Source organism: Nyctibius grandis, chromosome 8 (assembly GCF_013368605.1).
Source record: "Nyctibius grandis isolate bNycGra1 chromosome 8, bNycGra1.pri, whole genome shotgun sequence".
Lineage (NCBI taxonomy): Eukaryota > Metazoa > Chordata > Aves > Nyctibiiformes > Nyctibiidae > Nyctibius > Nyctibius grandis.
Genome location: NC_090665.1, coordinates 14536479 through 14547370, shown reverse-complemented (window position 1 = coordinate 14547370; position 10892 = coordinate 14536479). Strand labels below are relative to the sequence as shown.

The following is a 10892-nucleotide window of genomic DNA, read 5'->3' as shown; positions in this document are numbered from 1 at the left end:
CAAGAACTGGTTTCTCCTGCTTTCGGAAAGCAGTTTCTGAAGGTCAGCAAACTTTCTTCTTCATATAACTCTGTTTTCAACTGACAGGGACAGATTATATCCTTTTTACCTTTATGGTGCAGACACTGGGTGAAGCTATAGTGTCTTAACATACAAATACTATGTTTTTATGGATTCTCCAGACCTAGATCATTTGCCCAGAAATTAGAAAGGAGCATAGAATCCTCCCCCGAGCCATGAGAAACACTTACACCATCTGGTTATCCTAAAAGGCAGAGCAGAGGAGTCGTGCACTACTACAGAGCAGTTCTGAGTATATTCAATCCCTTGTGCAAAAGCGTATTTAGATAGGAACAGGCAGGGGACATATGAAAGCAGACAATAAATTAAACCATTACTTCCCAAACATAAGACGTTTTGAAGCCCAGGACACTTCTCTCTGCAGTCTTCACCAATTTTTTGGTACTTCACCTGTAGTCATATCAGGCCCTACACTTACCTGAAAGTACCAAATATACTCAGCTAGGAGCAGAAATCCCAGAGACTGCAAAGAAAAACGTCCACTCCAATTCTTTGTTTACATGCTGTAGGGCAAGGAACAATTTGTGCTTTTAACATTGTAGCTTTATTTGAAAGTGACTTAAGAGTTTTGGTAACACAAATTTTTATACAAAATTGATACAAAGAAGAATAAACTTCAGAGCTTTCCTAGAGCAGATTACAGGCTGTAAACTCATAATCAAATGTACTATATAGAAAAAAGTAACTTTGTTCAAAGTCTTGTTTGCAGACCAGCACCAAGATCCTGAAAATCTGATTTTACTCTATATGCCAAAAACCCCAAAGCCCACACAAAACGTTGCTTCCTAAGTAAGCAAAGTCTCATTGCAGTTGTTTTACCTCACTGTATTTCCAATTTACAGTAACAGTTGTGACAAACTGTACACAAGAAACACATCAAGATTTCCAACAATACCTTCAGTGAGTAAAGATCAACTTTTACATACCTGGTATTTTAAAGGTTTTTAAGGAGTCATGGACAAGGTATTTGGACAAAACTTTATGAATTGTCATTTCCAAAGAACTCAGAAGTCCATAAAAAAAAAATTCCAAAGCCCCATAACCAGTTCCTTTTAAACTACTTCATTTCAGCAAGTCAATTTCAAAGATCTTGGGAGCACTAATTTTTATTCCTATGTCTGCAGTGCATCAAAATCCCATCGTATAAACTAGCAGTATTAATAAGATCTGGGGGGGAATTCTATAGAGTCCTGTGATTCTTTTACCATTCTTACCACATGCTCAGTAGAAACTAAGGCTCCTCCCAAAACTCATCTTTTCTGATTTTTACTTTTGTCTGAAACCAGGCTTCTCAACTAGAACATCTATTTTGAGAACAAATATCTCATTATACACACAGTTCCTCAAACGTCCCATTTTTGGGGGTAACTGTACAACTTGGCTTCATGCCACCCTTGTAGGCAAAGGAAAGATACTGTTCCTCAAGTATTAAGGCTGCAGAGAGTTACCAGACAAGAGCAAAATACTACTACTCTTAACTGTGAAAATAACTGCTAGTGTAATTGTCCCACTTGCTGTTCTCTGTATCCCACAAAGCAAAATGGTTCTGAATCATTCAATGTCATGCAATCACACTATACTTTGTAGAAGACTGCAAGGGTCTGTTTTCTGCTCTCTGCTAGGCCTGCTTCTAACTTCATGATTCCTGGGCTCATCAATCTGACTTGTCTTGTTGTGGCCGTTCATGTAGGTGTGTGAGGAACAGCATCAGCATAAAAGGATGCTAATCTAGTAACCCCAGAAAATCTGCAACTTTAAGTCTTCCCTAGAAATGGAAAAATTTCCCTGGAAATTCCACTTCCTTTTCAGGCTCATTGCCTTTTTTTTTCAACTCTGAAACATACAGCAAGCCTCCTTTATTGTCGCTCTCCACCCTGGCATACCAATGTAAACAAAACCCAGTGAGAGAATAATCAAGTTTTGTCAGTGAAAAAAAGCACCATACCGTTAAACCTTGGCTCCTTTTAGTAGTGTTACAGCAGCATTTAGAGACCAAAGTCACACCCACACTATTGCTTAAAACCTTGCTCCCGGGTCCTCTGTATTAATGCACTCTGCAATGCTTTGGATCCTGGTATTAAAACGGAAGAGATATTGAACATACTATGTGATCACAGGAACACGGACAGTAGTTTCTGTGAATTTCTAGCTACATACACTTGTGTGTGACAGACCTACTTTGTGCCTCGTGATGTTTACAATGCAGATTTTCTCCTGCAAGGCTGATGAGTCATTCACCATTCACTGGCATTGAACAGTTTTGCCATAGCCACCTCTTCCAGCATCATAGTCTTGCCGATATTCATCTCGGACCTTATGAAGGAGTAAAAAAGGGAAGCCCAGTAAAGACAAAGATAAACAGTTTCTCAAAAACCATTACACCATCAGAATATAGTCAAACTAAGTTCACATGTAAGTGGCCACAAGAAGCTGACTGACAAAGCAGAAGGCACAGTGCCTCATGCAGAAGCCCAGAATGCAGCACAAACTTGCTTCCTTTTTTATAATGTCCAGGGGGACTCTAATCTAAAGACAGCCACAGTCCAGATGGCTAGCCTCATGCTTCAGCAGTAAAAGTGGCTGCTATCTGCTCAACTCTAGGTGAGCTAAGTGCTGTCCTTTGTGTTCTTGACCGCCTTACATTTTCTGGGCTTATTTACAAGCATTATCTCCCCAAGAAGCTAAGTTTCTGAAAGTACTTTCAGTGAATTATATGAAAAAGTTACTTATTCTTAGCAGATAACATCATCATTGATAAGATGTCTTACAGACTAATGTACAGTGCTATCTTAAACAATAATTCTTAAGTTGCTATTTCTGAAGTTGTTCTGAGTGTGTTCATTCAAAAGCAGTAATTCGGCAAAGTCACCAGTCCCTTAAAAACTAGACTGTACAACAACCTACCTGGCCCCCAGATCTTCCACGACCATACTGTCTACCCTCCTTAAATCCTGCATCCCAGTCTGTCCTTATGATCCTATCATCAAGTCTGGTTCCATTGATGTATCGCATTGCATTTTCAGCATCTCCTCTTGCATAATACCTTAGGAATAGGTTAATGAAAAAAACTAGGCTTCTATTTTCAACACGTGGAAAAAAGAACAATATCAAATGAGCTATGAAACCAAGTATTTGCTTGAATCAGGTTCCTGCTTGGTTACTTCTAAAAGCAACTGCTTTTATGAAGTTATATGGGCTGAGAACACTGCTAGTGATGCACAGCGATGTGCAGGAATTCATGCATTTTAAAAATGCACACATTGGATCAAGTTCTTTAACCACACTCACCCTTAAAAGCATAAACGTCTATTACTAAAGAATGAAAAGCACCATGCATGCTCCATTCATGCTGCAAGCTTTCATCATTTCGGTGAGTTTGCTAGAACCAGTAACAAAAATCTTCAGAGACTTGTATGTAATGAAATCAAGGGGATGCAAGCCACCAACAGAACTTTATGTGTATGCTTGTATGAAAAGAAACCCCTCTTTACTCGGGCACTAAGAACATACTTTTACCGGAAAGACCGACTACCTAAAAACTGTCTGGCTTAAAGTATCAGAATGAAAGCAACCTAGTAACCCCCACTCGATGCGCAGTGTACGGTTGCCCTCTCTGGCCCAGGACTTCCACAGACACTTCAGCAACCCAATAATTTTATCCTCGGATAATCTCCCCGTGACTCAGGGCCTGCATTTCAGTTCACCCAGGCCCTGACCGCTCCTGCCCACCGCTACGGCGGCCTGCGGGCGGCATAACCAGCCGCCGCCCCAGCGCGGGGCCCGCTCCCCCCGCCCGGCTCCAGCGGCCGCGGGGCAGCAGCGCCGGGCCCGTAGAAGGATACTCCACGAAGCAGAAGCCGCAGGCGGTTTTCTTCACTTTGTCCAGCCCCATGATAACCTTCTTGATGTCACCGCTCTTGCCGAAGAGCTCGTGGATCTGCTCCTCCGTGGTGTAGAAGGAGAGGTTGCCCACGTACAGCGTGCAGCTCTTCCTCAGCAGCCGCTCCTGGTCGTACCGAGTCCCCTGAACCGCAATGACAGCGTTACCGCACGGCGGGCCTGCAACCGGGCCTAGGCCCGGCGGACCGCGAGGTCCCCGCCCCCAACAGCGGTGGGAGCGGCGCCCCGCTCACCCGAAAGTGCTGGTCCCGGTACTGGCTGAGGTCAGCGTACGAGTCGCTGCGCAGGATGCTCAGCGTCCCCTGGGAGCACATGGCGGCGCGGCCGGCCTCACTCCCTCAGCGCCCGCCGCCCCTCAGCGCCCGCCGCCCCTCAGCGCTCCCGCACACGCGCCCCGCGGCCGCCGGTCGGGCAGCCAATGGCGAGGCGCGGCCGGGCCCTCGCGAGAGCGGGTGGGGCGCGGCCGGGCCCTCGCGAGAGCTGGCGGGGCGGCTCTCGCGAGAGCGGGCGCAGGATGGTGCTGCGGCGGCTGCTGTCGGCGCTCCTCAGCGACCCGCGGCTCATCGAGCAGCTCTCCCAGTCGCGGCCCATCCGCGCCGCCGCCCGCCTCACCGCCGCCGCCGTCACCCGCGGGCAGCTCGGCGCCCGCCAGGCGGTGCGGGGCCTGGCTCCCCGCCTGCTCCGCCTGCGCGACGCCTTCCTCAGAGAGCTCAAGGACGGCGCCCGGGCGCAGCGCTGGCCGTGGCCCCCCGGGCGCGGGCCGGGCCGGGGCGGCCGCCCCGGAGCAGCGCCCTGATCGCCGCGCCGAGCGGGAGGCAGCTGCGGAGCCGCCGCCGGCGCAGGATCCCGCCAGGGAGGAGAAGGAAACCGCGGCCGCTTCCCTGCGCCCAGCGCCGGAGGACGAGTGCGTTGGAGCCGGCGGGTGAGCGGGCCCCGGGGCCTCGGTGACAGCCGGACCCCCTCGGCCTCTCCTGAACCGGGCACGGTGCACTGGCGTGCGGCGCCAGCAACAGAGGACCCCAGGTTACCCTGGCCTACGAACGCGGATCGCGAGCTGCGGACTCACGCTGCTTTTCCACAGCATACAGCTACGAGCGGTTCCTGAGGCCAGGCATGAACACGAAGCATGCTGCTTATTGGTACGATGGATTTTCATTTCAAAGTCAGTTTACACTTTCCACAGTACTCAGTAACAGGCACAAGGCAGACTCACATTAAATATCGGCCAGAATACTGTCAAGATTGTCACTTTAAGTGCTTGATAAGAAACTTGAAATAAAACAAATTTCTCTCTGGAGTTCCTTTAACAATTTCTGTCTATACAACAGTAATAGTCTACATTTATATTGCAACTTCAGTACAAAAAGAGCTCTAAATGTCAATGATGATAGTGGCGGATAGGATAATCGCCCATTTTACAGGTAGGTAAAACAGATTCAGTCGCTATCCTAAAAGCACACCTCAAGTCTATGGTAGCAAGGAGGGTTTAGGGAAAAAAAAAGGACCAATAGAGACATCCTAACTATAAATGTGGAAAAAGATGTATCCATCGTATGTGATGCACAGGGCTGGTTGATTTAAGTTGCTGTATCTAACAACATATGAGACTAAAGTAGTTAACCTTCCTTTGTAGCATGTTTCACTATTTATTCTAGCTGACTAGATGCTTAGCGAACTAGGGAGGATGATTTCCATTCTTTGTATCACCCCAGGTAAAAAAAGAACCTTGCAAATTATCCAAGATACAGAGTTTCCAGCATTGCTGGTAAAATTAAACCTCCCACCAACAGAGACTTAGGCGTGCATGGATGGAATCTACAGTGTAAATGATAAAGGTCTAGCTGATGAGACAAAAGCAGTGTATTTTCAGTCTGAATTAGTGTTTGTAGTCCAGGTTCTCTTCCTGGCTCTATCACAGGTCACCTGTGCAGCAGTAGAGAAGTCATCGTGCCATGGGAATGGTGCTCCATCACATCCCTGAAGAGTTTCAAGATCTACCCCACTGAAATTGCCAGAGATCACAAGTTCTATGAAAATAATTTTCAAAATTTAAAATAAACTGTTTAAGAAAGCTGAAAACAGTAAGCAGGACATGGAGTACCAGCTGTGGCACATGGCTGTCATCCCAATGTAAGAGAGCAAAAAGGAAATTGACTTGGAAAATACATTTGGTGTTATGATGCTTTCGTGACTACCTTCACGACTTTGTGAGTCATCAGTACAAACATACATGCAGCCCCTTTCCCCCTACCTCCCCCAAAACATGCACCTTTAATTTACAGGCCTGTCAGTGACGAAGGATGAAGGACATGGGATGAACATGTAGGGGAGACTTGACACAAAATGCTTTACAATAGAGCAAGAGCTCTGTTCCTTAAAAATCTAGATCATATGTGTAATTTGGAAGATACAGGCAAATCCTTCACACAGGGATTTCTCCTGGCTTCCCTTTAGAGCCTGCCATCAACCTATATTGTCTGTGTTGAAAAACTGGCTCGTAAGACCCTATGTGAAGCTGTGTGGATGAAGAACTGCAAAAAAGCATTACTGCCTGTGTGAGCAGAAAGAATTCAAGTGTTAGATGCATTTCATAGAGAGAGGCTTGACGTACAATGCGTGTGCCAAATTAGTATCTCTCTCTGTGTCAGGATGTTTTGGATCCAGTTCACGCAGGCAAAAACTGTTAGTTGTGCTATACTGTTAAGCATATACATCATTCTCAGCTGAAGTTCGGGGTTATTTGTATCGCACTTTAAAATCAGACTGCTCTCCAGTGGAGAGCCAGGATGTGATCTGTTATTCTCACTGAGCTGATGTAATGGGGAGCGGTTACTGGAAGGGGAGAGGGGCGCAGGGGATGGAGCCTCCCTCAGATCTTCACATGCTCCCCTGCAGCAGAACTGGTGGATCTCTAACCCTGCGGTAAGCCAGTTCAGACATCCATCTGGTGAAATGCATACAAGGGATCAAATGCCCCCAAGTTACCCGTGGTTTGTCTGTGCAGCTCCTTGAACCAGCTCCCCGCAGGGCCTGCTGTGCACCATCGCCAGTGCTAGAGCCACGAGAGTGTCGAAAGCTGCAAGACGTGCGGCAGGGGTGCGCAAGGGAAGGACTGCCCCATCTGCAGTAGCTAAACAACAGACAGGCTTAATGCCATCAAAATGCAGCATTCTCAAGCTGCCGTATGTAATACGTACGTAGCACGTCCACAAGAATGGAACTGGGGCAAGAAACGCTAAACAGGCAAAGCTTGGATTTTAGGATTTAGCACAAGTACTTACGCTGAAGCGTCTTCCATGTTCTGAATCAGATTCTGTCAGATCAAATCTCGGGATTTTTCAAGACGGAACCACCCAAGACAATATTACAGTGCTGGTGCCTATATTGTGACTGCAGTCTGGTCTAATGACTGAGAGGAGGCTCTGGATTTTCAAGAGCATAAAAATAAAACCTTATTGAGTCAGACCAGCTTTTGTCTAGTCCTGTAACCTCTCTCCAGAAGCTAAGTTAATGCCTATTATCAGTAAAAAACACACAATCCACAAACCCTCTATCAGAGATTATAAGAACTTTCAAAAATAAATCTCACGTGGAAAGAGCTAAGCTTGAATCACAGTTTTGGTGGGCTCTGATTTCCTCTCTCATCAGGAAATTTGCACAAGTTCCTATGGGACACCACAGGGGCTGAGTAACTCAGATTTTAAGCAGGTGCTGTCCAGAACTGGCTATACTGGTGAGTGTAAGAGCGTGAGGAAAGGGAATAAAGAGCCTCATGGGAGCTCTGCCACTGCTTGTGCTGAAGGCGAGTCTGTGAAGAGGAAGGTCTTGCAGCACCTTTGGGCAACACCCAAGTGAAGTGAAAAACTAACACATTGTTCTCCTAGAATCTAAAGGTTTTGCTGATCTCTGTCTACCTGAAGGATGTATAGTCCTAACTGACTTCTCCAGTTGCCACTGAATAGGAAGGGTATTTGTGGTGGGTCTTCCATTGATAAGTGTGGAAAGATCAAAGTCTCGTTCTTGAACAAGACACCACATTTTGTAAGCGTGGCTCTGACTGTACCAGGGATTATAACAAAAACATGACAGTCAGTGCAGCTAAAATTGCTTGCTCGCTGCTCTACTGTTCGGCAGAGGGTTTCTTCTTCAGACCCAGCCATATCAATGACTTCTATATGCGTGTCTCTCTTCTTCACGTTAAGCAGAGACCTAGGAGGCATGTAGGTGTGAGCGAAGAGCAGAGTATAGTGTCTCGGATGGTTTAAGGACTGTGGAGAATGCACGAGTTGCTCCAAGTGAAACAAACACGGTATCAGTCCTCCCTGGTGTAAGCACCCAAACAGCAAAGCCCCGAGAACATTGAAAAGAATGATGACGTGTTTCCACTTCACAGCTCTGTTCTGTGATGTGCTGAACAGGACTAACGGCAAGATGAGAGGAATGAGAAACCGCGGTTCCTGGTGACTGAATAGGGAGAGAAATGCCAAAGGAACAAAATAAAACAGCAGTAATGTTGGATTGCCCTCGGAACACACCAATAGCCCAGGTGACCCATGGTGACATGATTTGACCCGTATTAATTGATAGATGTATTTCTTTAACATTTTAAAACCAGCACCGACAGCCAGAATATGTAAGATCCCAAAGAGCATTATTCCGTTGACTGTAAAATGTGTAACTCGTGGGTGACTTCCATGCAGTGCAAGGTTATGAGGATTAAGATTATAGCTGAGAAAATTGAAAGGGGTTACTATCAGTTTCTCATTTAATTGGCCTATTACATCAAATAGGCTGCTCTTTTTAATGCTGTAGAAGTTGTCTAAGCCCATGGAGGTAAAATAGAAGGTGTCAGCTGTTACGAAAACAGTGGCAGTAAAACATGCACATAGGACAAGCTTCACAAAGTGGTTTATGACATTTTTAATGCTCTTTTGAGAGTCAACAATTAAACCTGCCCAATAAAGCAGGGGCATTAGAGCAAATGCCAGAAAGGTTGGCCTGTTGAAAAACCCAGCAGTCGTTACAATACCTATGAGAGGGCTGCTTGTAGGCTCCGCTAAGCTGCCATCAGACTTTCTCAAGGAAACCAAGACCATCAGAAGAGCAAAGAGAAGTCCTTCAAGTGTGTTGGTAAATGTTCTTGTATAAAATACCAGAGTGACATATGATCCAGCAAGAAGTATCAGTGCTTTCCACGGGTCCGCTTCCCAGGAAGGAGCTAATCGATAAACACTGTAGTCGAGTATGAAAGAAAACATTGTAAAGAGAAGGCGAGGTGATACAAGAAGGGTGTAGCTGTTGATGCAACTTGAACATATGTCCAGCTGCTGCAAAGACTTGATCACCCAGTAGGTAACTCCAGATGTCATTAATGGGAAAACAACTGTTCTACAAGGAGAGCTGGAAAGGAACTCCCAAGGATAATAGACCTGTAGGTTTAAAATATCTCCTATAAAGGAAGAAAAAAAAAGAAAAAAAACCTATACATACATACATAGGTTTTATTCAGTAATTCAGCATTAGGGATACAGCTTAGCACGAGGCACCACGACGCAGAGCAGTCCCTAAACTTTGGAAACTACCATCAGCATTAAAATTTTTAGGAGTATACCATAAATCCTTACAAAGCTTCAAGAAAAAAAGCACGGGTCTGTCACGGGGATACAGTTCCCGGCACCACGTAGCAGGGACAGCACACAGCAGGCACACAGCCACGCAGGGCTGCGGAGCTGCTCCTGGCCCGCTTGCCAGAATCGCTTTGTAACACAAACGGAGCACGGAGCGGCTGCTCGGTTCGTGCTCCGTGCAGAGCCCCGCCCGCGCCGGCAGCCCGGGGCACCGCTGCACCTCAGGGCGGCTGTACGGGATGGGCACGTGCCCGTACGTTGCGCACCGCGGCTTTACATCCCCGCGGAACCCGCGCTGCGGGGCTGCCCGGTGAAAGGCCCCCTCGGGGGGTCTCTCCACGCCCGCCGCGGGGAGCGCTCCCGCCGCCGCCCGCTGAGGGGTCGCGGCCGGGGCCCTGAGCCCAACGCGCCGCCGAGCATGTGGGCACCGCGGGGGCGGCCCGCCCCAGCCCCGCTCCTCCCGGCAGCGCCCGCCGCCTTACCTGCCATCACCTCGGGCGACTGGAAGAACTCGTCGGGGTGCAGGTAGCCGGCCTGCGGCAGCAGGCACCAGCCCGCCCGCAGCGCGGCCAGCAGCGCCCACAGCCCCCGCGCCCACATGCCGGCACCGCCGCGGAACCGGCTCCCGCCCCGCACCGCCAGGGGGCGCGCGCCCGCCGGCCCAGGCGCCGCAGCGGGAGCCCGGCGCGCATGCGCAGCGCCCGCCGCGCCCCGCCCGGCTCCAGGCGGCGTTCCGCGGCCAGAGTAAAGGCACCTTAAATTTCCATTATTTTATAATCGATCAAAACCCCCGAGCGGGGCAGCGATAAGGAGATCGGCCGTCAGTTTGCCCAGAAGAGATTTAGAGCAGCGCAGTCGCTGTTTTCTCTTGTGAAGACTCTGAACGCCCCGTCCCAGCCGCGCCCGGCCGCCCAGCGCCCCCAGCCCCCGCGCTGCCCTCGGCCAGAGCCTCCCCGCGCCCGGAGCGGCCGCTCGGTAACCGAGACGGGGCAGGGAAAACGGGGCCGCTGCCCCTTCTTTATATACTGAGCAAGTCTGAGAATAATTTTTGGTTTTAAACTTCTTTTCTGTACTGTTGTATTCGCAAAGACACTCCACTGTAGGAGGAAAGTGTGAACATGAAATCATTGTACAATTCCTGCCTACAAACAAAACCATTGATTAATGCAAACATTTGTACAGGTGATGCAAGAAAACAAGGATGTAGGCTCCTTCAGGGGCCCTCTAAGGAATGGAGCAATGCCTGATAGTGATGGAGCAACAACGACACAAACAGCCTCACAA

At 48.2% G+C, this 10892-nt stretch overlaps 2 protein-coding genes across 4 annotated transcripts; both read right to left on the bottom strand.

The window, feature by feature from the left end:
* Positions 1 to 629: 629 nt before the first annotated feature.
* NCBP2 (nuclear cap binding protein subunit 2) lies at positions 630 to 4372 on the bottom strand. 3 transcript variants are annotated; one of them, XR_011048659.1, is made up of 5 exons: positions 4215 to 4372; positions 3924 to 4105; positions 2986 to 3124; positions 2256 to 2394; positions 630 to 2152 (listed from the first exon to the last, which is right to left on the bottom strand). XR_011048659.1 is itself a non-coding variant. In XM_068406585.1 (4 exons), the coding sequence occupies exons 1-4, from the start codon at positions 4293 to 4295 to the stop codon at positions 2323 to 2325; spliced, it is 474 nt and encodes a 157-aa protein (XP_068262686.1). In that variant the 5' UTR covers positions 4296 to 4372; the 3' UTR covers positions 630 to 2322. The 3 variants fall into 3 exon arrangements, 1 of the variants encoding a protein (XP_068262686.1); XR_011048658.1 differs by having other exon boundaries at positions 2260 to 2394; XM_068406585.1 differs by having other exon boundaries at positions 630 to 2394.
* Positions 4373 to 7868: 3496 nt separating this feature from the next.
* Positions 7869 to 10208, bottom strand: PIGZ (phosphatidylinositol glycan anchor biosynthesis class Z). The gene is made up of 2 exons (XM_068407030.1): positions 10091 to 10208; positions 7869 to 9430 (listed from the first exon to the last, which is right to left on the bottom strand). Exons 1-2 carry the CDS (start codon positions 10206 to 10208, stop codon positions 7869 to 7871), a joined length of 1680 nt encoding a protein of 559 aa, XP_068263131.1.
* Positions 10209 to 10892: the final 684 nt, after the last annotated feature.